This window comes from Syngnathus floridae, chromosome 2, assembly GCF_059516105.1.
Source record: "Syngnathus floridae isolate MCC-2025c chromosome 2, RoL_Sflo_1.0, whole genome shotgun sequence".
NCBI classification, from domain to species: domain Eukaryota; kingdom Metazoa; phylum Chordata; class Actinopteri; order Syngnathiformes; family Syngnathidae; genus Syngnathus; species Syngnathus floridae.
Window position 1 is genome coordinate 8821911 of NC_142414.1, and position 26635 is coordinate 8848545.

Genomic DNA, 26635 nt, shown 5'->3' on the forward strand with positions numbered 1-26635 from the left:
GTGTAAGCAATTTTATCATTTGAGAATTTTCAAATGTCCACACGATGGCAGCAAAACATCTCATATAGTGACGCTTCAAGGTCACGTTCACTACCAAAGTGTTTAATTATACGTAGCAATTAATTTAACCCCTCAAGTACAAGCTGAAATGTACTTAAATACAAAAATAAAATTTGATTTTACTGTCAATTATAAACAATAGCTGTTTTTTATGTGATACTTAACGCATTATTACGCTCAAAGGCGACATTTCTGTCTAAACGACATGTTTTGAAACAAGACCAGATGTCACCATAGCCGTGAAAAAAATGTGCCGTGAGAAAGTCTCACGTTCGCAGTATGACTGAAGCCGGAGGAACACCTGCTTCTCTTCTCAGCTCTGTGATTTTTTTTCTATCTCCGCGCGGCACCTGATGTTTAGCTCCGATCCAGGAGCCAGAGTAAACTTTTAAGCAAGTCGTCAAGTTTGACAGATTCCGAAGAAAGTTCCTATACTTTACTGAATGAAATATGTTGAGCGTTGTGCAAACTGTGGTCGTCCCATTTCTTTGCACGAATCATCCAACCTTTCTCCTTGTTGAAGGATCTGCTGAGGACTGTTTTGTGACGGGGGTCCTCCTCCACGCTCCTGTTTGCCTCCTCCCCTCTCGCCCACTACTCGCACATGAGGCAAAGCGCCACAGTCTGCGAAAAAATCCGCGCAACCTTCTGGCTCCTGATCGCTTTGAGCAACTTTTGCGCAAAAACTTCCGATGGAACCGCGCGCCTGAATGACGCCTATTGTTTAATTTCCTCACGCACGCAGCCATGAAGAGCCCAGGAAACAGTTTGAGATGTGATTTGTTCATGCTGTTTCTTGCAGCGCAGGCATTTGCGCAACAAGGTGAGAGGATCCTGAATTCTAACACGGGTGACTTTTGATAAAAGATGGACTATGCTAACCTTCACACAAGTGAACTCACACTACTTGCACTGAAGTCAGGCGAGTGTAATCACTGTAGAAATTTAGTTGTGAGACTCTTGTGCGTGATTCACAAACTGCAATCCGGGGACAATCTGGGGTTCCCTATGCCATAACTTGGGGGTCAGATAAAATAATTTGCAATCAAATTTCTCGCATGTCAAATGAATTTTACTCAGTGGAATGATTTCATATATTGTACACTTTCTGTAAATCCTATAAACTTAATATCACTTCTAAAATGTATCACTGTATAGAAAACAATTATTATATTTATTATTATTATATTATATTTTATTATATTTAATTATATTATAATTATATAATTTATTATATATTTATTATGAGAAGAATCCCTTAGCTCACTGCTAACATTTTTAAGGTCCCATTTTGTTTTTGAAGGCGGGACATATCTTGCATGTTGTTTTTAGGGAATGGCAAATATGCGGCAGGCAGCTAAAAAGCAGTTGGCAGGCCATAAACAACCTCCGGCCATATTTTGGACATCCCTTCTTTAGACGCACGAGAAATGGCATCATTCTTGTTTTCTTTTCTTTTTTTGATCTGCTCTGTTGTTCATGACCACCATCGGGACTCGCATAGCCAGCCATCTCGTTCATAGCGTTTTTCTCCTGTGAGACATCAAAGCTTGCAGTCGTAAAGTTTACCGTCAGTCAGGCCCTGTAAAGTTAGTTGAACGTTTCTAGACCATCTTAAACCGTCTAAGTGTTCCCGGCCCGTGTCTGCGTGCTGAGTGATGGCCCCTCTGGGCGGGAAAAACTACAATTGTGCTATGAGGCCACGCTCCCCCGATAATCTCCTTGTGGTCTAAGTAACGTAAGGAGCACATCTGGGCAGCCGGGCCCCCCAAACTCGCACTCCCTGCCCTCCTCTACTCCACAGGGTGCTCCCCCGCCACTGAGACTCTGTAAACTCATTAAGCCCCCAATTGAAGCAGTTTAGTCGGGAGCCAAAGTCTCAAGCATTGTCTCCCATTTGAGATGTCTGTTTGTATGACCTTTCACCTCCCAGCAAGTCAATGGTGAGGCAAACATCAGCTTTTAAGAGGCTGTTTAGGTTAGCAATAAATAACATAAATAGCCCCCAGTCAAGCCCCTCAAATCCCCCAGTGCTTGTTTTGCTCCAACTGGGAAGGTAACGAGTTTTTTTTTCCCAAGACAGGGGAAAGAACATCCTGTTCTTTTTGTTTAGGTTACAAAGCCGACTGGCTTCTGACTCGCACAGGTGGTGGCGGACAGGAATGGAGCGTTCGACAAAAGACTCCCATGCAGAAAGATGAACACACAAAAAAAGTGTTCCCGCCTTGTCCATTTTTGTGAGAAAAAAAAATCTCAGTATCTCACCTGTAATGTTTAGAGCTGAGAATTTTTCGTTTCTGACATCAGCACACTTTGAGGAGTTAATAGTGAGAATCATGGTGACTTTTATGATCTGAGACTTTCTCACCTGTAGGAAAACATCAGTGGCGGCAGTCAAATCAATACAAAACTAAACTGAGAATAATTTCCTGTGTATCTCCTCAGCGCCTGAGTGTTTCTCAGGGGGCCATCGTACATTGCGGAACCCTTACCGGAGCGTCGACTTTGACTCCACCGAGATCCAGAACACGGCCATCCAGGACCTGGTCTGTGACCACTCGCTGGCACCGGGCTGGTACCGATTCAAGATCAACAACAAGCCGGCCGAGATGCCGACCAGCTGCGTGGAGGCATGTCTGAGTTGCTGCGTCTCCTGTTGAGTAAAAGTCACAAGTCCCAACGCCATTGTTACTTTTTGCTCTTTTGTGCAGATGAATCATTGCGGGACGCAGGCGCCTGTGTGGCTGTCGCTGAAGGGCAAGTCCCTGCCGGCGCCCAACGAAGTCCTCCACTTGTCCGCCTGTGCCACCTGGCAGTTCTTCCGCGGTAGCACCAAAGACTGCTGCCTCTTCCGTATCCCCATTACCATCCGCAACTGTGGCGACTTCCTGCTCTACTACCTGCAGCCCACTCAAGGATGCATGGGGTACTGCGCCCAAGGTGTGGGCCTCTGCTTTGTAGTCCCGTCGGGCCACTTTGGCCACACGTGCGTAACCCCAAACTCTCTGCTGTCCAGTCGCTTCTACTTTGGCGCCCGGATTCTGCCCGTCGGGTGAGGTGGAGGTCAACGGTCTGTGCAAAGGTGAGCTATGGTGACCCGTTGCATTGTCAGACACACGTGCGGCCGCTCTAATCGTCGGCTCGCTGACAGCCGCATTGCCGACAACCGCGTCGCCATCGTTGATGTCTCGGCCCCTCATCGACTCGGAGCTCGTTGGCCACGGCGTCTACTTGAGGTGCTCCTTCGTCCCGCCACCTTCCAGTCACTCGCTCGGCTTCCACGTGGTCTGGGCACGACACATCGGCCACAGCATGAAGGCCGAAATCCACCGGGAGTCCACATTGAAGACCTTCTCGCTGGTGGAGATGGACGGCGCTCACTTCAGACTAGGAGAGACGGTAATACTTGCCAGATGTTGGCGGATGACGTTGACCCCCCACAGCCAGGGTTGAACCTTCGCACTAGGGAGGTTGTAGCAGATGCTGCGGTTTAGCTATGCTCTCCTCACTCAATTTGCAAGTCACACCCAAAATCTGGACCAAAAAAGTACCGTGTTTTCCGGACTATAAATCAATTGCGACTTATAGTCCGGAAAAGACGGTAAATTATTTCTCAGAGAAGCTGTGATGGAGCCGTTTTTCAAGGTAGCTACGGCCGATGTATAAATACTCGCTTGATAAATGAAGACTGTCAGGTGGGTTCCGCAGAAAACATTAAAGTATTGCCACACTTGCCACGTGCAAGGTAGTAATCTTCTTGTCAGTCTACGGAAAACGAGCAGCGACACGTTTTGCTGGTGTCACCGTTGCTTCCCTGGAGGAGCAAGAAACATCTCTTAGCATTACGTTCACTGTTGATAAGCACATGATCATGTGTTTATCGCTTCATTTCCTGGAGCGATTACTCGTCACCGGCAAATATGAAGACGTGACACAGAAGTGAGTTCATCCTCGCAGCTGTGGACCGCCGGCTCGCCATATTTGGGCTCTGGGGTGGGTGGGATTAGTCGTGTCTGGAACATGCTCCAGTGGGCCTTGATTGGGGAACAGGGTCCAAGGTCAGTTTAATCTTGTCACTTGGCTGTTGGGAAACTGTCTTGATAGATGACAAACACATTGTCAGGTCCCAGGGAGGGGAAAAAAGTGCATGTGAGACCTCACAAGACAAAGATTGTTGACATTTGTCTTGCAGTTCTTGTGCAGCGTGTCCACATTCCGAGTCAACGTCAACCACAGTCGATCCTCTCCCAGGGAGAGTGAGGCTTTCTACGCCGGGCTGAAGGTGATCAGGCCATCTGGTTAGAATTGACGGCAGAAAGGTAGCAAAGCTCAGTCCGCTTCTTCTCTCAAGTTTTCTGTGGAGTCGCTTCACATAGCGGAGAACGGCGAGGAGCACGAGGTCAGAGTCCACAGCACTGTGCCACTCCCCTGTTACGACCTCAACCAGTGCGGAGTCCCCCTGATGCTGGGTGTGCACGACCCAGGTGAGATTACAGTTAAAAGGTAAATACAACTGAACTGAGTGATTCTTTCGCAAACCAACAGAGGGAGCCCACATACCACTAATTGAAGATTATTCATTTAGATCATAGGTGTCAAACTCAAGGCCCGGGGGTCAGATACGGCCCGACACATCATTTTATGTGGCCCACGAAGACAAATTGTGCATCGACTTGTGTCAATATTAAAATTGCAAATTTTCTGCAACTTTAAAAATGACAGAAATTGCCAGCAATTTTTATTACCATTCATCTTTTCATTCTGCATTCCGGATAAAAATCAAGTCACAGATGAGATTTTGGATACAGATTTATCGCTTCTTTTACTACACCAATGTCAGAATTATGATGGAATAAAAGCAAGCTATTACAGAGACATCAGCCTTGTATATCATGCTAATTATGTGCTAAAATGCTAAAAGTGACCCTCCCCCCTCATCCCCGGGAACAACCTCACCCTCTTCGTGCTTGCGTCCGCAGATGGCCTCGGACACGAGGTGTCCAATGTGGCGCTGTCTGCCTGCCAGGTGCAGCTCCGGCCGACCGCCTGCAGGGAGGGAAGCTGCGGCCAGGCGTCGTTCTTCATCACCGCCGTCACTGACTTCACCCGCGATGGAAACCGGATCAGTTTGATCAGCTCCCTGCCCCAAAACAGCACCTGGCCACTATGGAAGAGTTACATTCCAGCAGCGCTCAAAGTGAGTTATTATTCAAGTTTGGTACGTGAAATATTGAATTCTGGTCGCCCTGGACAGCTGTGGAGACACTTCAGGGTTTTTGAAGGGCCTCCAAAATACTTTGAGGAGGTCCTTGAGAAATGCTGTGGGATCACTGAAGATCACAAAGGCGACTCAATTTCATGTGTAATTAGAGTCCAACTAAATTAAACAGCAGTATTCTTTGTTTACATAGACACAAGCTATAAAGTGCTTCATGAGACTTTTCCAGAGCTAAAGTCTGGTACAATCTTCTTACATCATCATTAGGTTTGGATTTGGCATCTCGTTGCTCTTGAGACAACTTCTCCATCTGTCTTTCATAAAAAATAACATCAAAGCCAGGGGTCAAGATGTCATGGGGCAAACCCCCTCTTGTCTTTGTTCTCCTTCTCCTGCTTCTCCAGGTCACAGTTCAGGATGTTCCCACTTCCATCTGCTACTCACTGACAGACCCACATGTCATCACGTTGGATGGCAGGTATTTGTAGGACACAGAGACGTTATCAAAAGATCCATTCAGCGGCTTTCTCTCACAGGCACTACGACAACCACCAGACCGGCACCTTTGTGCTGTACCGCAGCCTGGCCAGGGATTTTGAGGTCCACGCTCGGCAGTGGAATTGCGGGAGCCTGCATCATGCCTGTGGCTGTGGCGTGGCAGCACGGGAGGGGAATGACGTCGCCGTCGTTGACATGTGCAATGGCCAAAGACAGGAAACGAGGCCAAAGGTCACCGTGAAAGTACCTGGTGGTGACCCCAGCAATGGCCGCCGTGTCCGCGTGTTGGAATCTCATCAGGGGAAGAAAGTCACTGTAGGTATCTTTGGTTTCATGGTCGTAATTGAGGTCGTCACCCAGGTTGTCCTATAATGAGTCACGTTGGCTTCTGCCACTCCCGTTGCAGATTATCTTCCCCTCCGGGGCCTTTATTCGAGCCGACGTTGACGACTGGGGGATGAGCTTGTCCGTCCGGGCGCCGAGTGTTGACTACGGCAACACGCAAGGGCTCTGCGGCACCTTTGACGGCAATATCAACAATGACATCCATGATGACTTGCATTCGTTCATAGAGCACTGGAGGTGAGTCACATGATTATTTACCGTCGCTGTATTTTGGGGGTTTGACTCACACAGGTACATGTTTGGCTTAGGATAGCTCCCGGTGAGAGTTTATTTGACAAAACGCCCCCAGATTCGAGGCAAGAAGAAAGGAGATCTTTCTGTAGGTGCCAGAAAGGGTACCAGTCTGCAAAAAAGCATACATCTTCTCAAACCCCTCCGTCTGAGTGTCACGCAGAGGACAATGTGGATTATACATCTGTGTTTCCCTCACTGGACACCACAATGGAATATGTCAAGCGTCTTGAAAGAGAGCAAATCAGCCCCAACGTCTCATCCGGTCATTCCTCGAAGGGGCGGGCCCATCATTTCAACGTCCGCAACGAGTTCAGAGATGACCGTATGCTATCTAACGACAGATTCAGGAGACAGACAATGTCGGCATCTCAAAGCATCAGCCAGACTGACCTGGAGCATCTCGCCTACTTTTTCCCAGAGGATCACCTCGTAAAAGCTCCGCTACAAGTCCAACTCGGGTGGCCCACGTCGAGCGGCCTGACCTCCAGCAAAGCACTGGAGCTGTGCCACGTCACTTTGTCCAACTCTTGGGTCGGCACCGTCTGCCGTGGGCTCCTGGGCCGTCGCCTTGAAGAAGCTGTGAATCTCTGCATCCTGGACCTACAATTAAAGGATAACCTAGGCTGGGATGAGGCAATGCTACCCTACCTGACCAACGAGTGCGAGCGGCTGTTGCTGGAGAACCGGGTCCAGAGAGACCACGAGACGCTGGGTCACCCTGATGAGGTTCTGACAGCGCTGCGCTGCCCCAATTTCTGCTACGGCAACGGAGAGTGCACAGAATTTGGCTGCCAGTGTCACCCGAGCTTCAGTTCTTACGACTGCAGCAAAACCGTCGGTGAGTGTCTTCCATCACCATACTTGGAATTGAATGTCCTTTATTGACAGAAATTCCTATCTCTGCTTCTCATTGGAGAAGAGCAGCCAGTAGAGCTACTTAACCTGGAAAACGGTGGCCTCTGCGACCTCAGAACATTTGACTGTCGGAAAGTACGGGTCTTTGGTCTGGGCTTTATCGAATCACCTAACCTGAGCTGCCACGCCACCAGACTGAAGGTGAGTGACCTTCGGGTTCCACAGCTTCATTGAGTTTGCTACAGCGATCATCGTGAACTCAAATTGATGGAAACACATCGGATTAGGGTTTACTGTTCCGGGCTGAGGCACTGTCAAAACATGGAAATCATATTCATATCTTGTCTCTCCAGTATGTGAATGGCGCTTGGCTTCCAGGGGAAAAACAGAGAACGAAAGCCACATTCTTTAGCTCCAGAGCTTTGGACTGTGGCATCCCCTCGTTGAGCAATGCAGACTTTATGATGGATGACAAATCGTACGCACGTTGGGAGATCAGGGTAAGACTGCTTTATATCCATAGTTTGTCCTGTATGCCGTTTCAACCGTTCCCCATCTCCTCTCCTCAGGTGACCAACGATGGCTCCCAATACAGCCTCGCCAAGGTGCTGACGATCTACGACGGGATCTGTCAGGTGTGCGCAGGATCTCGCTCTGGGATGTGTCGATTAAAGGTAATTTACATGGAGAATGGAAAGCCATGCCATTATCTCTCAGTCTCGTGAATTGTCGTAGCGGACGATGACCAGGGGTTCACTGATGACCAAAAAAGACATTGTTTGCCCTTTCCCAACACATAGCAGGCCAGGCAGGCAGGCAGATGGGCAGTCATGGATTCATCTAGGTGCAGGCCAGGCAGGCAGTCATGGCTTCATTACTGTTTGTTGTGTGGGTTGTTGTCACTGGAGGTTTTACAGAATAAGGTCACAAAAGGTCGCCCCTACCCAAGCTCGCCGTAAGCTGCAAAACAAAAATGTAGCTTTTGATGGCCTTTCTTTATGTGAATGTCTTTGGCAGGAGCGGACGTGTAACATTGACGGAATGTGCTTTGCAGAAGGAGACTCCAATCCAGGAAGTCCGTGCCTTCTCTGTGACCCGGACACCTCAAAATTTACCTGGTCAATCAACCAAGGTACAGTGTTCAACAATTTAGACTGTTGGTATTTTAACAAGAAACATTGAATTGACACACATGGTTTTGCGGACCACGTACAATGATGTGGACCAGATCTGGCCCCCGGGCCTTGAGTTTGACACCTGTGTGCTAGAGTCACTTGCTGCTTCCGCTGCTTAAAGACAGACAACAGGAGATCTTACTGTGAGGTCAGCCCTACTGGGAGCCTCAATTAGAAGATGAAAGAGTCTCAGGTTTAGCTTTCCAGGCGTGCACCTGTTGTTTAACCACCACAGGATATAAACGCCATGCTTGATCATGCTAACACTTACCAACACTGACAGAGTCTGAAAAAAAAAATGGGTAGAACTCTTAGATATATTTTTTTTCCCAGTCAACCGGCCGCCCAGCTTCCATCGACCTCAGGGTGAGCTGCGTACATTCGCCGGAGAGAACTTTGTCTTCCAGTTGGCTGCATCAGACCCTGAAGGCTCAGCCTTGCTCTTTTTGCTGGTCAGCGGACCAAACGGTGCCAGCCTCTCACCAGCTGGGCTCCTTATTTGGAGGGTCCCATCAACATTCAAAGAGGAGTTGACTCAGTCAACCTTTCACTTCACACTATCAGATGAGTGCAATGCCCAAAGCACCTTGGCGGTTCAGGTCCATGTGGTGCCGTGCGGATGTCAGAACGGAGGCACGTGTGCAACTGATTTCAGCTTCCCCGCTGGCAGTGGAAAGTATCTTTGCGTATGTTCTGATGGGAAACAGGGCGACCTCTGCCACGAAGATGTCGATAAATGTTTATCGGCACCTTGCGCCGAAGGAACGTGCATTGGCACTGGTGGTGGCTTCAGATGCAGTTGTCCCGAAGGGCTGACAGGTACCAGTTCCATTCTGGGGTCAGTGTGGTGTGGTTTACTTGAACTTGCATCTTTCTGTAGGTGCAACGTGCCGAGAAGATATAGACGAGTGTGAGCGGACGCCTTGTTTTCCTGGAGTCCACTGCCTCAACAGTTATGGTTCCTACAACTGTGGTCCTTGTCCCCAAGGCATGCAGGGAAATGGTACACAATGCACTGGTAAGAATATTTAGAATCTCACAAGCATTATATCCATAAGTTGCTCAAAACGTAATCAGTTTCATTCATAAAGCAGACATGAGGCCACCCACCATCACTCCCACATTGGCGCCAAGAACTGCTGTCCACGAGGTTAAAGAAGTCCTGATGCAGAAGCCAACTTCACCTCGCCCGAGCGTCCAGTTTACCAAGATGGTGCCGCGAGCAGAAGCTTTTGGGCTGCCACAGGCTCAACCCACAACCCGGAGGAGACCTTCGGGAATCAGCCCAAATTCTGGCTTGGAAATTGATACATCCGGTGGCGGAATCACACGTGACCCTGTCGAGGTTGGGCCGCCGAAGAAAAGCAGTTTGATGCAGAACTTGGGAAAGCCAGCCTCAGGTGAGGAACAAGGGGTTTGATTTGCTGGCCTCTTAAGGGAGCTTTGGTCTCTCGCTATTTTGTTCTCTCTACCCGTCACAGCAACGTGCAGCAGCAGGCCTTGCTTCCCCGGGGTCCAATGCATTAATCGACGACCACCGCACATCGGCTACGTTTGTGGCCGATGCCCGCCCGGCCTTCACGGCAATGGACGAATCTGCATGAAGAGCGCCGAGGCGGGTAAGGAAGAAGAACACAGTTGGATCCCAGAGGACTCAATCCTATCATCTGTGCTTCCTCAGCGTTCAATCACCTTTCACATCAGCAGCAGACGGCAGGCCAAAGAACCCGATCCAACCTCCACCTCACCGCCTTGCCTTCCAGAGATAGCATCAAACGCTTGTCTGTCACTAGCGATACCAAACTACGTCAGGCTTTGCTTGTAGGAAGAGAAGGTGGTACCGGAAGGAGGGAGGTGGACACCGTTGACGTCAGAGCAACGAGTGCTTTTTCTAACGCTGCCACCCACAGAAGCAACGTCACACCCTCCAAGGGTTTTGGAGTCACAGGCCGAAAAGTGAGTCTCATCTGGATGAAAGCTTCACATTATTCCTCCACTCAACTATCTTCTGTGCTCATGTCGTAGCTGTCCCAACAAGCAACTCCACCATCTCCTCACCAAATCACTCAGTCTGGCCTGGCGACAAAACCCAGACAGACAGCGACTACCCAGACCAAGCCCTGGACGAGACTTGCACGGCCTCTCAAGACAACACTTGGATCGTTGCCTGAGTTCATGGCACCGTGCCCTGAGCAGCCATGTTTTCCTGGTGTCCGCTGCAATACAACATCGGACGGCGGTTCCCGCTGCGGCCGCTGTCCCGTCGGTTTCACCGGGGACGGCAAGATGTGTCGAGGTGGCTTTGAGTTTATTAATTATTATTGAATTGATTATCCCTTCTGTTTTAATTGTCCTCTGCTCATGTGTTCCAAGCTGTTTGCAAGCACACATGCGGACGGAACATGGAGTGTGCTGCTCCCAACACATGTCTCTGCAAGGCTGGTTACGCTGGTTCGGATTGTCAAACCGGTAAATGACTAGTTGCCTTTGAATATTCCAGCTTGAACTTTCCTCAAATTGTCACATTTGAGGCAACCAAACCAAAGCACATGTTCAGCAAATTGAAACTCACAGCAGAAAAATGAAATATTCTGTAATATTGGTGAACCAAAAGATTAATATTTAAAACTGATTTTTTTCTTAGCAATTTGTGAACCACAGTGCACGAATGGGGGGACATGCGTGGCTCCGGGGGTTTGTCAGTGTCCCGCCGGCTTTCATGGAGAGACTTGTCAAGAAGGTAAAGATTGATTTTATCATCAGGGCCCCACAGAACCTCCTGACTCATGAATGTGCATAGCTGTGTGCAGGCTACCATGTGAAAACGGAGGCACGTGCACAGGATTGCAGACGTGCTCGTGTCCGTACGGTTTTGTTGGCCCGCGATGTGAGACCCGTGAGTTTGCGGCCAATGGAGCTTCTCTTTGTTACTTGGATAGATGTTGCGAGCGGTATAGTGGTAATTTGACTTGTGAGTGCTGAAATTTAAAGGTATTTTGAGATAAGCGTGGCCTTTGGATAAATATTTGATGTTGTGGTGGGCTGTAACCGATTGATGGCATTTGAATTCATTTCTGTGGGAAATATTAATTTGGTATAAGAGTAACTTTCAAGTCAAGGTACCACTGTGCTATGCGTCTGATAAAGCTGACTCCGCCATTTTCTAATGTTTGTGCTGTCGGTCGCAGTGGTTTGCAGCCGCCACTGTCACAATGGCGGCCGCTGTGTCTCTCCAGACGAGTGCAGCTGTCAGCCTGGTTGGAGCGGACCTTCCTGTGAGACTGGTGAGCTTGAAAATTTGCTTACCTTGCAGTATTAGACTGGGTGCAAAACGGTTGGGAATTTCAACATTGCCGAAACGGGTATGGCGAGGCACCGCTCAAGCCTTTTTAATTGCCACAAATGAAAATCTTACCGTCCAATGTCTCCATGCTGACGTCGGGTTTCTTTAGCTCTTTGCGGTCCGGTCTGCCTGAACGGCGGTTTGTGCATCCGACCCGACAGCTGCGAGTGTCCTGGCGGTTTCTACGGTACCCGGTGTCAAAACGGTACGTGGCATCGGGACGACGCGTGTTCCTCTGCTTTGGCTGCACTGATGCCATCCCCCTTTCCGTTTACAGCCATTTGCACACCGCCCTGCAAGAATGGCGGTCTGTGCATGAGGAATAACGTCTGTTGGTGCCTGCAAGGCTACACCGGAAAACGCTGTGAACAAAGTAAGTGACTGAAATGATTAACCAAAAAATCAAAAAATACATCTTACTTGTGTTATTTTCTTTTTTAAGTACAGAAACAAGGAATTTGTACCTGCTTGCTTCCCAAAATGGTCTCTCTCCGTTTCCTCAGGCGTATGCGAGCACATGTGCATAAATGGCGGTCGCTGCGTTGGTCCCGATGTTTGTGACTGTCCATCAGGTTGGCAAGGAAAAAGATGTGACAAACGTAAGAAGTGATGTGTGTGCGTGATTCGTACCATTTGCACGTGCATGGTGAATCTATCAGTGTTTTTTTTTTTTTTTGTCCTCACAGCCCGTTGCGAGCAAAAGTGTCTAAACGGGGGCGAGTGCGTGGGGCCAAACACCTGCCACTGCCCACCGAGCTGGCACGGAATTTTATGCCATGTTCGTGAGTATCGCTAACAACAAGCAGTTTAATTAAATTTTTTAATACAATTTTAAATAAGGGTCATTAATGAACGGCACAAAATTGCTGAACAACAAATCATCATTAATTGCAGGAATATAGTTTGTGCATTTATTTTAGTGCATTTATTATAGTGATGTGAAAACAGTGCTTCAAACATGCTTCATGAATCAGTGGTTGCATTTTCTGACTCCTCGACATGGCACTGACAGTTTAAAGAAAGGGATCTATGAAATAATGCCATCCAGAGGCCTCAATAAACATTACAACTAATTCACGAATCATTTTGAAGCTTCGTTATTCATTAGCTCAGAAATAGCAATCACAAAACCCTTTTTTGATAAAACCAGTTCATTCAAAATGTTAATATGATTATTATTGAGGTGCTATAATATTTGTGCACGTGTGTGCCATCCCTCAGCTCATTGTCAACAAAAATGTTTGTACGGCAGCCGCTGTGTGAGGCCCAACGTGTGCGCATGTCGCAGCGGATTATCAGGCGCTCTTTGCTCAAGGAAGGTAAGAGAAATTTAGACGTTCTAATTTCTCGGGCCTTGTTAAAATGGCTAACTTCATATAGCCACACTGATGAAATGATTGCCGAACTGACCTGAACTGACACCATGATGAAAAAGAAAAGGTTCGCAATTTATAAAGCAAGTACAAAGAAATTTCAAAGCATTGTGTCATAAAATATCTACCAAAGTGTAAAGGGTGTATATAGAGTATATATATTTTTTTTCTTTTCCAGCTTTCCATCTAGTGATGAATATGCGGTGTCAGCAAATCTTTATCCTGGGCTGTTTCCAAATGACAATCTGAAGAGGACACTTTGTGCTCATCATAGAATAGAGGCTTCCCTCCCAATAAGGCAGCTACTCCATTGCTTGCTCAAAAAGGCTGGAATGACGTTGGATTCTGCCCACCCAAAAGGAAAATACAATTCCTGACAACATCACCTTTTTTAATAATATTTAATTTAAAAGGGTCAGTACATTTCATTGTTTTCCATTTATTTATTTGTTGTTGGCATCACAGTTGTGTATATATCTTAATCCAGTCGAAGGTATGATAGCTTTGTGTAAAATCAAAATTAAGAATAACAAATAAATGCTTTAAATGTCAATATTTGGATGTGGAATTTGGGAGTTGTTAGTAGTGTATAGAATGACACAAAATTTTAATGAAATATATACCGACAAATGAAAAATGTGAAAAATAAATATTTTTGCTGTGCTTTCAATTTTCTGTACTATTTTTTGTTTAATTTCTGTAATGCACTTGGTGTTAACATGCAATTAGCATAAATCTAATTTTGCTGCATTTCATGTATTTGCTATTTCAAGGAGGACCTAAAACGCTAAAAAGTGTATAGAATATTACATATTTTTACTGAAATACATAACGACAAATAGAAAACTGTGAGAAAAAAATATTTTTGCTGTGGTCTTTCAATTTCCTGTACTATTTTTTTTTGTTTAATTGCTGTGATGCTATTGGCATAAATGTCATTTAGCTGCATTTCATGTATTTGCTAATTCAAGGAGGACCTAAAAAAAAGTTGTGCTCTTTGTGATTAGTACGGCGTGCCGACTCTGCAGTGCAGCAGCAGCAAAGAAAGTTTTTGACTTTGCTGGTCAGGTTCGAGGCCAGCAGGTCTCAAGGAAATAAGGATTAAAAGCTTAATGAGGCCACATTAGCTCTGCACCACTTCCACGGTGATGTCCAGTCAAGGATGAAGGCTAAGGACATTGCTCGTTCCTTTCAAAAATAATCCTGCCGTATGAGTACACTTGTTGCGTCACTTGCCCTTTTTATTGGCATTTTAGGCCGAAGGTCTCATTCTACCTGCTCCTGCCACCTGGTGGCGAAAAATGTTTCAACAACAACCGCCAGGTATTTTAAAGAAATTTGACATTTTCAAGACACATGGGATATTGTGGTCAATAAATAAAATAATAGACTCCCTATATTAAGAGGAAAATAAAGTTTTTTTCAGCCTTTTTGTGTTCATATATTGCCAGCTATATATATAATATACAATATATTGCCATATATTGTCCAAAAAAGGTAAATTGCACAAAATGCCGCCAATTCAAATTCCAGGCCTGCCTCCATTATTGCTAATTGATGTGACTAGTTCTGTTAATTTGTGCATTGTGGGGGGGAGGGTATTATATGTTCAGCTCTGCCCTCTAGAGGTTTTTGCTGGCGTTGCAATGATTCTGTTTTTTTTTTAAATAACTCTCACACATCACATCTGTCATCAACTGCTTTTGTATTCCTTGTCACCTGTTAGTACACACCCAATTTTTCTGTTGGCTGTGTGCAATGTGCAGATTAAAATAAAATCTCATTTAGATTGTGAATCACATCCACAAGTGAATTAGCTGGATATAAAAGACTACATTTAAATCTTTTGATCTCAGTCTTGAATGTGCGCCAGTCTTCAGTAAAAATAAAAGAATATCAAATAAAGGCCTTTTTCTTGTGCCTTTTGTGCAATTTTGCACCTCAATTTTCAGCACCACTGAGTGGTTTATTTCCCCTTATCCTGCAGATTTGACTCAAATCAGCTAAAAGGTAGCAAGACTCATCCATGGATATTTTTATCCTCTCCAAAGATGGCACGACGCAAGGTGGCGAAGGGGAGGGCTGTGGCTGTGCCTCACAGTGGCCACTGACAAGCCAAGTCCACCTGGACTGCTCACTCACAAGGAGGCCCGCAGCTTGATACATAACTTGAAGGCCGTGGAAGACTGACACATTTGTTGACTGAAGACACAACGTCTCAACGACACAATCCGTGTCAAAATCGGTAAAAAATTAGTTTCAAAGAATTTATCGGAGCCATACATAGTTCCCTAAGTACAAGTAAAAGCAACGTACCTCGACTGACAAAGATGGTTGGGTTGAATGCAGCAGAAATCCTCCAACCAGCTGGACACAAGTTCTTGACAGCATCAAAGTCCTCCCAAAAAGAGCAACTCCTTTTTACGATCACGCATGTTGTGATAGCTCACTTTGAGAACAACTTTATTTTTCACCAGTCTGGTTCGGAAAGTTTATCTGTGAGGTCTGTGTCTTCCTGTCATTTTTCTCTCCAACCAACTTAATTTTTTTAAACATACCTGGTATGAACAGGTGTTTTATGAAGGACCCTTTGCACAAAACTAGAAGTTAGCAGACTGATGACTAATAATGATAATGGATAAGACTTCTCTGGTGTTTTCCTTTTGTGTGCATTTCCTTAAAAATGGCAGCTGGAAACTGAGCATTGTGGGTAAATCGGGCAAATGGAGAAAAAAAAAATCACTCCATGTAAGGTAGCAGCATGTACCGCTCTACTACCGGTGGCCGCCCATTTTGACAAAATAAGTAGAAAGCAGGTTCAAATAAAAATATGTCATCTGAAAAGTACCTGCAACCAGTCTCGGCAGGCCTACGTTTATTTCTCACATCTTACAGCAAAACAGGTGTGTGTCAACACACACACGCGCGCGCACACACACAAGCACACACACCTGTCTTCCCTTCTCCGCCGCGAGCTGGCGACCCAGAAAACAGCCGTCATTGAGTAGAAATGCTATGCTGATCCGGTGCGGACCCTCGCTCGGTCACCGGATCAGGAGCAGCTGCTCGGCCACTCGGTTCTATTTTCACCCTGAGGATAAAGTGATGTGCACGCTGCGTTCACACGTCAGGCTGCCAGGATGAAGTCCACGAACAGCGAACCCACCGACGGCTTCGTTTCCGACCCAGACGAGTGGGACAGCGAGAGCGATGGCTCGGACAGCAAGTCTACCGGTGCCTGCAGCCCACGCCGCGGAGAAGAGCCGGAACCGGCCACGCGGAGGAAAAGGCGGAGACGCGGCAGAGAGGCGCCGCGTCTGGCTGGTGTGAGTAAACAGAGGCAGGCGGCCAACGCGCGTGAGCGCGATAGGACGCACAGCGTCAACACGGCCTTCAGCACCCTGCGCACGCTCATCCCCACCGAGCCTGCCGACAGGAAGCTCTCCAAGGTGGAGACGCTGCGTCTGGCGTGCAGCTACATCTCACACCTCGCCAACGTGTTAATGCTGGGGGAGGAAAGCCGCGACGGGCAACCGTGCCTTCGCAACCAGGACGTCGCGCACGGCCCCGTGCAGTGGAGCGCGCCGCCGCTGCGGGCAATCTGCACCTTTTGTCTCAGCAACCAGAGGAAGCAGGTAAGTCATGATGGGACGACACACCTCGGAGGACGCGCGAACTAAAGAAAGTGCTTTTTTTTTTTTAATGGGGGGGGGGGGGGGGGCGCACTACTTACACGCAGTACTTGTCAAATGTCAGTAGCCTACCCGTTTTGATAAGTTGCCACAACAGAAAAAAAAGTTTTTTTTACCCACGATTACACCGGCCCGCAAATACATTTTTAAAAAAACCACTCACTCACATATTGTAAGATATTAATTTTTTAATACCATAACATTACAAGAAAAACCACGGTTGGCATCCCCTCTCAAATAAAATATAAACTAACCTGGACCTAACAAAAAGCTGTATATAAAATATGCATGAGAGTAAGTAACAATACAATCAGAAAAAAACGGAATAACAGCGCAAGAATGTTGTAATTAAAATCTATGAGCTCCATTAAAATTGGCAATTATCAAACAGGAAGTAGTTTTGTTCCTTCTTGTTGCATCAAGGTTAGTAGAGGAGTCAAATTGTCTCCAGAATTATAATTCCAAACATAAAATGGTGGATCTTAAATTGGCAATAAACACACACGTTAAGTATTCACGTTGACAGTCAAAATAATTCCTTTCAAGGGAATATTTTGCATCTCAAGTTGTGTCATGTCTGTGCAAGTGCATTCATGTCACCGCTGTCCCTTTTTCCTAAGACCCAAGAATGTTCATTGTCATCTTTTCAACATTTGATTGAAGTAAGTTCTTCTGTTATTTTTTTTTTTCACATAATTACAAATTAGTTTTATTTTTTTGTCACAGCAGCTGAGAGACGGCGGGAAGCGTTCAACTAAAGTGTAAAGCCTCGGACCCACATGGAGCAGTCGCACAAGTTTACATTTGTACATATTTAACTATATTTATTAACTACATTTAGAAATGTTAGAAAAAAAGAAAATCAACACTGGAAAGCACTTTGTGTTGCCATCATTTGTGCCTGTCAAGCAACCTGTGTTTTGGTTGAACTGCAACATGAGCCCGTGTGTAAGGTTGCACTATTTTGGTCCCAGCAACCCCCGAAGCAGCTACGGCTGCAACGAGTACAATTTGATCAAATCCCTGCAACGTTGACTTTTGCACAAAACCTTACTTTGACCGGCACAAGATGTGTTACCCTCCTACAAAATGTTGCACTACCTCAAACTTATTTACCTCAACATCAAATGTGTAACATTACTGTATTGTGTGGCACAGCAACTATTTTTCTGCAAAATAAATATTTTTGTACCATAAACAAGTGTCATCATTCAGCTGGCATGTTGCATGAGTTGGGAGAAAACTTTGAATTTCCTCACGTTGCGTATGTTGCTCATCTCCATCAGAATGTTTCTTTGGTCGACTCAAAACACACGGCATCATTTCATAAGCTTTATTTCATAAAAAAGTCAATTGGTTTACATCAGATTAACGAAAGTAGAAACCAATAATCTGATTGCTGGCGAGGCAATATATAGGGCGTTGTCTTTCAATGGACTAACCAGTGTGGCCACAACACACGGGACAGGTTTAATAAAAAAAAAAAAAAAAAAAAAAAGGCGGCGTTTGAGTGAGTATGAGCCAAAATGTCAAGTTTAAACTGGAAGGGGCAGAAAAGAAATATAAAGACAAGAAAAAAAGAACTTTGGCAAAAATTTGTCAGTTGGCCTCACAGTCTTGTGGTAAAGTGATGTGAACTCCGAGTAAAGGCCGGAGCGAGCAGAGGCCACAAGATGACACGGAATGTTTGCTGTCCAAATTAGAGGGCACTACGAGAGCGACAACTGAGGCGGACAACCCACCCACAAAGGAGGACTGAGCCCTTGGGAAAAAAAGGTTTGAAAATAACGTGTGCGACTTGTGAGGGAACTATACCAGGAGGTAGAAAAGTCAGAAGGGCATCGACATTCTACCAATCCCATTTCTACTCGTTTGAAAATAAAAAAATAAAAGGTGCGGGTACGCAAAGGGGGGGAGGGGGGAAACTCATCTGGCAACTGAAAATTTCAGTCGGCTTCCTCTTCATCCGATTCAGACTCTGCAGGGAGAAAACACAAAAGTCAAACTTTGGGTAACTTGATCGCAACGTTCCGTCCAATATGGATTTTATTTTTCAGGTTAATGCTGATATTTGAAAACGTCAAGGTTCGATACAATTCCCACATTCAACTGATGCAGCGATTGAAGGAAGTTACGATTACGCTGCGTGGATCCGAATGTTTTCGTACAAATGATTCTATTCCGAGCATTTTGGAGAAATTAAATGTGAACGAAAACGTAAATTTGGCACCATCGGCTACGTGAATGACTTTTCACGAGTTTGGTTCCTCACCTTCTTCTGCGTTCTTCAACCACTCCACAAACTTTTTCATCTGCTCGAGGAAGACGCTCTTCCCCTTGGCGAGGTGGGCTTCGGAGTACCACTTAAGGATGGCCTCTTCGCTCAGGACATCCGCTGAGGAAGAGGGAAAAGGTGGAAAAATCACACAAATGCTGATGCTGGCAACAAGAGACCTTGACAGAAAAAAATGAGAGTTAAGAAGTGTGTGGATATGCGAGGCTGTTGACGGCCCCATTCGTCAGCTGCTCTCGGATGTTCTGCCAGCAGACTCTCCACGCTTCACTTTTACGCCTCTAGTATTTTGTCACATGCAGTCCGTACGTGATCAAATTTTCAATCAATAAGTGCTATAAATAGCGCGACTGACTGCCTGAAATTTCATAACACCGCAGCAGACTAACACCATTGTGTGTGATGATAACAAGTTTAGGTGTTTTTTGTTTGTTTTTATTAAACAACGAGCAAAAGTAGGTCAGATACATTTGAGGAGGCATGTTTTGTCAAAAATCGATTACTGTAATGCTTTTCCGCAGGAGGAAGCCTATCAGCCACGGAGCTTTGCATGCATTAATGTACGCCGAGTCAGCTTATCATTTTTGCATTGCAACACAAACTTTTCCCATCAGCTATGAAAAGCTTCAGGAAGCCTCAGACTGATACATTGGCACGCCGTGACGAGTGCCATATTTACAAGCAATTTCAAATCGCAGCAAATCCTGCGTGCAGACCTTTATAGAGGAGCACCACGATCTTTTGGAAGGCCTTCATGAAGTGGATGTTATCGTAGCAGTACTCCTGGATCTTCAGCAGCAGGCTGAGCTCAGAGAGACCCTGGGAGGTGAAGGACTTCAGCAGAGGGCTATATTGCTGTGGAGAAGAGAGCGTCACGTCGACGCTGAACAAGCGTAAGACCCAAAAAAAATACAAACAAGACAATCGGGTGCAGTTAACAAACCTTCAAATGTTTGATGGCTTGTTCGGTCACCAGCTCTTCCTTTTTATTCCACTCCACAGAGCTCATCACACAAGTCCAAATGATGCTGATCATGGCCTGCTCAGAGAGGTTGGCCTTTTTCATCTCCTCCCTGGTGAAGGCAATGATCTGCGGTGGAGCAAGAGACGGCCGTGTTAGCGCCGAGCGCGGGCAACCAGCAGGGAGTCGGCTCGCCTCGCCTCTTTGAGTGGGTCTCCGCGGGACATCTGCTCCTGGAGCTCCTTCTGCAGCTCCTTGCGGGCGCCGATGGATTGCTGGTTCCGGGCAAAGTCGGACAGCTCCTTCAGCCCGGCGTCAGTGAAGTACTTGGAAAAATGCTCACAGCTCCGCTTGTTGGCGGGGAAAAGCTCCTTCCGGGGGAAAAGGCAGCGGCGTCAGAAAACACGAGCGCGGAATCTTTTGGCTTTCGGCTAAAACGTTTACCATCAGTCTGTTATCCATGCCCACTTTGCGGAGACTGCCAGCGACAGAGTTGATGTCCTTCTCATTGATCCAAGACTTGAACAACTTGACAGCAAAAGCTGCGGACACTCCTGCACAAAAGAGCGCACCGCTTACAACGACAGTCCCGCCCGCCGGCGGTCGGCGCGCCACGGCGGCCCCTTACCCTCTTTGACGAGGTTTTCGTTAAAGAGGCTGCTGAGGATGGAGGCCGATATGTTGCCGTTGGCCAACAGAATGCCGGTCAGCATGGCCAGCTTGTTGCGCTCGGACTCAGTGAACCCTTTCAGGAACAGCAGCAACTGGGCACAACAAAACGATGCTTACACAATTATACGATTGCAGAGAAATGCGATTTGCAGGCACCGTTGGATATCGCAACATCTCTCACAGCGTGTGCCTTTCACAACAGTCGACACCAATTTAGTTTTTCAAAATACAAAAAAGGTGCTCACCTTCTTGATTTCCTCCTCAAATCCCTTTTCCAGGTATTTGTAGCGCCTGATCAGCTTGTTAAAAACCTGAGGGGGAACATTTGAAGTAAGCGCTCATCCGCAGAAGGTCATAAGGATGAAAATATGCAAGAATTTTACAAACTGGAAACTTTTTATAACAATTTACAGTTGTAACCCATTCTAAAAATTGAAGCTTGGTGCCAAACAAGCAACCTAAATTTAGTCGGAAAATGTATTTCAGTATAACCCTAAATTAATTACCTAGTTACGAACCGTTGATTGGTCAATTTTTTTTTGTTTAGTGTTGCAAGCAAAAAGTGCATGCAAATTTCAGATGAAAGTAAGATTTAAAGAAGAGCACTTAAGGTACTGGAACGTCCTCATATGGGCGGCTGTATTTATGTTTTGAATACCACAATACCTTTATAATATTCTTTTTCTCTTCACTAGACAGGCAGTTGGCATGGCGGATAATTGTTCACGAGCTGTGACTGGCAACAAAAACAACCCTATTGTGATCACCTCCAAAAGAGAAGTGCCCGTCAGAGGTTAAATGGGAAATTCCACAGTACATTTTATAATGAAAGACTTTTTGGATGACAGGTGAACCATCTTCGACAATCAAGTCCAGTTACAATGATTCAAACCTTTTGAATCAAACTTTGGAATATTAATAGAAATCCCCACTTTAACTTCTGAATTAAAAGGATTTTATCTTGAATAGACCGGGATATTTAATGAAACTAAATGAACATTTTCCAGCTTCTCAAGGTAATGCCTACCTGAGCATATGCTTGCATCGTCTCCAGGTCTTCTTGTGCCGTAAAGAGGCAAAACTCTGTGCGGGTCATGTCGTCAGACAGAGTCCCTCCTGGGGCTGCAGGAGAACGCAAAGATGATTCAGAAACAAACATCAGCTCGACGCGAGGATTGTTGCGAGCGGGTCCACACGGCGTACCCAGCATTCCACCAGCCACCAGGATGTCAAAGAGCGTCTCGGCATAGCGGCGGTAGTCAAGCTTGGCGCCGGAGGCATCAAGGAACTTCGCAACCGCCTCCAAGTCAGTGCCAGTTTGATTCAAGCCTTGTACGATACTTTCTTGAAACTGAGTAGGATCAAACCTCTCCTTTTCATCTGAAGAGGGAAAGAGAGCACATGTTAGGAAGCGGGCACACCCAAACAAAGCATAAACCAAAGTTAGACCAACCTCTTTTCCTCGTTTTGAAACGCTGGCCTGTTAGCGTTGGCTTTTGCTGCTTTTGATTATTCATAAAAGACACCTTGAAAAAGATGAGACTGGGTTTAAAGAGGCTGAAATGTGAGGGGAACCAAATTCGTTTCCAGGTGCGGACCCGACTACTTGCAACGTGAAAAAACACAATATTAAATGTTAACAACTGTCAAAAAGCAAGACATTGCACGGTGTTACAACGAAGCAATGTCACGAATGTAGCAAAAGGAAGCGAAAGTTTTGTTCATACACGGTTGAACTGGATTATACCTGTCTTTAGCGGACTATATATGGCTTTAGCTGTTAGCTTTAGCTCCCCGAGGGCCTTACCATGCGCTGAGCTAGCACAGGTTAGCTGGGGCCTCGAACCAGCTCGTTAATCTCAGCAACAAAACTGACAGCGGACTGATTTCGTGAAGCGACAATTTTCTTTAACGGGCCTTTTCGCTTGGAAAATGTAGGTCAAGTGTCACCTAGCATTCTGTAAAACGTACCAGGCAAGTGAGAAAAATCCCTAAATTGGGCTAATTTAGCGTAACCAGCCTTCGAACGTCGCCCATGACGGCAACACGAATATGAGACTACGATTTATTTTGACGCGATCGGATCACATGCCTTGTCGTCTTTAGCTACGTGATGACGTGTGACACCAAACAAAGTCAACACACAGGTGAATACTCACCGAAATGAATGCAGATAAAAAACGGTTATGAACCAGAGACTCGAACGGTGCGTCGCAAATGTGAGAGAGCCCCAAACAAAAAGACCTTCCCGTCAGGACTTCCACAGGCTCCGCCCTCTGCGCATGCGCCTTTCACTGTCACTTCCGCTTCGGAGGAAAAAAATAGAAAAAATATTATTATTATCCATCCATCCATTTTTTTACAGCTTATTATTATTATTATTATTATTATTATTATTATTATTATTATTATTGTTATTAATATTATGTTCTGAGGGATGCTCAACATGTCCCGTTTCATACATAGAATAAGTCATGAAAGGTTTGGTAGAGGAATAAAAGGTTAAATATTGAACTCGAGTTAAAATGCAATGAAGTATTTTTTTCTTTACTATGTATTCCCCAAGCCTTTCAGGTCATTTATACAAATTTTCAGCAAATGCAGATCAAAATGAAACACCATTTCACAACAAACATCAAGATTGTGTGAAACAATTAAGAATGTTTTTGTAGCAGCAAAGTTAAGAAGAGTGGGTTAAAAAAACTCCAACCATTCTAAGTGGGTGGGTGTTAGATTGATTTTTTTTTTAGCATCAAATAACAGAAATCAGTCGTAGAGAATTTTTATCTCCAAAATACTTGTTTAATGGATTTTGCCAACTGCCAAGACATTTGGTTTAGCTGACAACTGTTTCCAAAGTGTAACATACTGCAGATCGACTTTGCTACAACGTGAAAATCATCAGACTGCATTTTTATTGACTGTTTGGCTGCATCACCTTGTAACATTCAAGTGCGAGTTCAACCCCACTGTTCTTTCAAAATCTATGTGGCCCAAATAAATAAGTACAATTAAGCACAACAATTCTCCTGCCTACATGATGGGTTAAGAACTGAACAGGAAGTCATTGAGTCCTATTAGGCCCTATTTTTGTACCTAGCTAGCGTAAGTCACCTGCAAATGTTCAAAGCACTTACTTGAGGGCCATAATTTCACATGTGCTCAAATCAGACCTTGACAAAGAGTAGATAGTGAAGGAAAACATTTTTGACTTTATTCCCCATTGTAAGGAGAAATGCCTTGGTCAAGACTTTGCTCGAGCTGCAGTGATGAACAGACGACATGAAATGATTCAGCATAACATCGTCAGCCATCGTGCATCTTTAGCTTGCATGCGGCATCTTCTGCTACCAGGTGGTTACATTTGGAAGAGATGAACTGGTGGGAGTCAATCACCGTTCCTCCAGCAAAAGTACAAAGGTCTCACTCTATGAAAGTATGACACTTTAAATCCAGCTTTCGCCAGATGCTACTGTAACAGTCGTTCCGCCACCAGCAACAATCAAAGCAGTTCAGGCCTCATTGCATTCATTAATGATGTTTTTTTTCTTCCTATTAAGGCTTCATGACCTTGACATCATTTTGTCTTCTTGGACTGCAGGTGCAGGGGTGGTCTTTTGTGGGTCCCTTTAATAATCTTGTGGGACTGAGGTGCTGACCGATGCCACGGGGCCAGAAGCTTGTCTTCGCCGTTCATCTCGATGATTTTCGATCGCTCATGCGTATGCGTGTTATTTGCATGGGAGATTGTGAAATATGCTCCCTGAAAATAAATCGATTTGCAACGCTTATAAAATGTAATAGACCACCGCCCCATCTGCTCTTGATAGTGCTACAATTAAATATCGGTTGAAAATAAAAATCTTTATCATGGACTCAATACCGTTTTTTTTTTATCTGCAGCTGTTTAATATGGGGCTACAGAAAAAAAAATCACACCTGACTTTATTGCTCAAAAATCTTATTATTATGTATAATACTGTATTTTATTTCAATCTGCTATGTGCTGCTATAACACCACGTTCAAGGATTAACATGATGTCTTATCTATGCTTAATTGATTTGTGACCCCTTCCCCTCAAAAATGGCTATGAAAGCTGAATTAGAAAGAAATTCCTCCCCCTTGTGAATCGGAAGAAATCACAGCAATTGAAAGAGTGGTGGTCACCCCCCCTAGAAATATTGCAAGTTTGCATGGAGTTTGTTTTGGCACGATGGAACATCTAAAAGGCTTGCAATGTGCCACATGCTTGTTTTAAATGCAAAAATATGCTACACGTTAATTTCTTGTTTTACAAAAAGCACGTAGCTAGTCATTATTATTTCTTGTCAAATGATAGGGTGGGGGTTGTCGGATTGTTATGTTTAATTGAATCATGACAGGTGGTCCACTAAATGTGTTAAGTACCGAATATCCCCGCTGGAAATAATTACTTGCATTTAAGCGTAGGTTTATTTTGGCGTCTCTAAATATTCTAAATGATCATACGCGGGGAGGGGGTAGGGGGGACTTGCAAGGTGTCCCCCGCATGCTGTCACGTAAGATGCAGACCTATCATTGCCTCTTCTTCTTCTGCTTGAGCGCTTTCCTCCTCTTGACGATCATCTCGTGCAACTTGTCCATGCCCTCGTGTAGACCCTCGCCGATAATGGCGCAGGCGGGTTGGACGTGGTACGGCGTGGACGGGCTCAGTTCGGACAGGGCCAGCTGCCGCTCGATGTCGGCCACGTCCAGGGCCCGCGGCAGGTCCTGTTTGTTGGCAATGACCAGCAGCGGGGTCCCGTGGTTCTCGGAGAAGCGGGTGATCTTGTGCAGCTCGGTCCGGGCTTCTTCCAGCCGCTCGGCGTCCACCGAGTCCACCACGTAGACGATGCCGTCCGTGCAGCGGCTGTAGGGCTTCCACAGGGGCCGCAGCTTCTCTTGGCCGCCGACGTCCCAGAAGTGGCAGCTGATGCCCCTGGATGTCCCCGCGCCGCCCAGCCGGATCCTCTCCGTGTTGAAGCCGATGGTAGGCACCGTGTTGACGAACTCGTTGAACCGGAGCCGGTAGAGCACGGTGGTTTTGCCTGCGGAGTCCAAGCCGAGCATGACGATGTGCAGGGACTGGAAGGCTGCCAGGTTGGAGAAACTAGTCCCCATCCTGCAGGCGCGGCATCAAGTCGGGGATGGGAGGATGCTTAATCGAAAGGGACCCCGGGCCGCCTGAGCAGCGGCTCGGGAGGGTGGCGCAGAGCGCACTCCGGCAGCCTCAAGCTTAATCTCCTCAACCTCCTTAACCTCCGCATCCCTGCATCTCCGCGGTGTGGCTTCGCTCCTCGAGCACTCGTAACACAGCGTGGAAATGTCACATTATGTCCCCTCGTGTGTCTGCAAAGTCGCGTCGCGGTGCTGAGTTTGCTAAGCCACACGAGTGCGTGACGCGTGGACAAAAAAACAACAAGCCATGTAGCGATCAGAATGCTTGCAGCAGGATGGCTGAGAACTAATATCCGGTTTTGGGAGGGGGAAAAAACAAAGGAAAGAAAAGACAGGTTCACGATTATGCTGGCTGCTTGACAATGAAAAGTCGAATGCTTTTATTCTGAAATTTTGCGTGTACTATTTCCTCTGCGTACAAAACCGTAAAGGTCACAGCTGCATGCTTGCACTGCGGGAAAGTTTTATTATTATTTAACCATTATCCAAACTGCATTATTATTATTATCATCATCATTATTATTATTATTATCAATAGTCTTATTATTATTATTATCATTATTATTATTACTTCAGTAGGCAACTATGGCAAACGTTTCATTTGTCTGTGGTGGGTTATTCATTATTTTTTTTGTTATTTACATTGACGATGACAACGT

At 45.8% G+C, this 26635-nt stretch overlaps 4 protein-coding genes and 1 long non-coding RNA gene across 9 annotated transcripts; 2 read left to right on the forward strand and 3 right to left on the reverse strand.

The window, feature by feature from the left end:
• Positions 1–675: 675 nt before the first annotated feature.
• On the forward strand, positions 676–14099 carry LOC148401572 (von Willebrand factor D and EGF domain-containing protein). Of its 3 annotated transcripts, none has more exons than XM_088366067.1 (32): positions 676–883; positions 2506–2690; positions 2772–3000; positions 3077–3142; positions 3212–3459; positions 4253–4342; positions 4412–4544; positions 5040–5257; positions 5683–5756; positions 5815–6091; positions 6183–6358; positions 6430–7253; positions 7332–7471; positions 7624–7770; positions 7840–7944; positions 8288–8402; positions 8779–9264; positions 9326–9463; positions 9537–9845; positions 9927–10064; positions 10127–10401; positions 10471–10741; positions 10819–10914; positions 11090–11185; positions 11246–11341; positions 11634–11729; positions 11898–11993; positions 12066–12161; positions 12292–12387; positions 12475–12570; positions 13010–13107; positions 13340–14099. In XM_088366067.1, exons 1-32 carry the CDS (start codon positions 808–810, stop codon positions 13349–13351), a joined length of 5598 nt encoding a protein of 1865 aa, XP_088222193.1. In that variant the 5' UTR covers positions 676–807; the 3' UTR covers positions 13352–14099. The 3 variants fall into 3 exon arrangements, with proteins under 3 accessions (XP_088222193.1, XP_088222202.1, XP_088222198.1); XM_088366076.1 differs by having other exon boundaries at positions 9540–9845; XM_088366072.1 differs by having other exon boundaries at positions 7335–7471; positions 13340–14098.
• Positions 11556–16788, reverse strand: LOC148401573 (uncharacterized). Its single transcript, XR_015855231.1, has 3 exons — positions 15478–16788; positions 12253–12349; positions 11556–12150 (listed from the first exon to the last, which is right to left on the reverse strand). It is a non-coding gene; the product is annotated as an uncharacterized LOC148401573 (long non-coding RNA).
• Positions 15887–18042, forward strand: LOC148401574 (transcription factor 15). 2 transcript variants are annotated; one of them, XM_088366119.1, is made up of 2 exons: positions 15887–16796; positions 17583–18042. In XM_088366119.1, the coding sequence occupies exons 1-2, from the start codon at positions 16302–16304 to the stop codon at positions 17616–17618; spliced, it is 531 nt and encodes a 176-aa protein (XP_088222245.1). In that variant the 5' UTR covers positions 15887–16301; the 3' UTR covers positions 17619–18042. The 2 variants fall into 2 exon arrangements, with proteins under 2 accessions (XP_088222245.1, XP_088222238.1); XM_088366112.1 differs by having other exon boundaries at positions 15890–16796; positions 17580–18040.
• Positions 18043–18172: 130 nt separating this feature from the next.
• On the reverse strand, positions 18173–23073 carry bzw1a (basic leucine zipper and W2 domains 1a). Of its 2 annotated transcripts, none has more exons than XM_088366105.1 (12): positions 22939–23073; positions 22233–22305; positions 21983–22159; positions 21807–21901; positions 21025–21090; positions 20736–20871; positions 20552–20661; positions 20308–20478; positions 20090–20236; positions 19863–20001; positions 19126–19248; positions 18173–18831 (listed from the first exon to the last, which is right to left on the reverse strand). In XM_088366105.1, the coding sequence occupies exons 2-12, from the start codon at positions 22294–22296 to the stop codon at positions 18800–18802; spliced, it is 1260 nt and encodes a 419-aa protein (XP_088222231.1). In that variant the 5' UTR covers positions 22297–22305; positions 22939–23073; the 3' UTR covers positions 18173–18799. The 2 variants fall into 2 exon arrangements, with proteins under 2 accessions (XP_088222231.1, XP_088222229.1); XM_088366103.1 differs by lacking the exon at positions 22939–23073 and adding an exon at positions 22587–22757.
• A 492-nt stretch (positions 23074–23565) lies between these two features.
• Positions 23566–26320, reverse strand: LOC148401576 (ADP-ribosylation factor-like protein 4C). The gene has a single exon (XM_088368611.1). It carries the CDS (start codon positions 25917–25919, stop codon positions 25335–25337), a length of 585 nt encoding a protein of 194 aa, XP_088224737.1. The 5' UTR covers positions 25920–26320; the 3' UTR covers positions 23566–25334.
• Between the last annotated feature and the right edge of the window lie 315 nt (positions 26321–26635).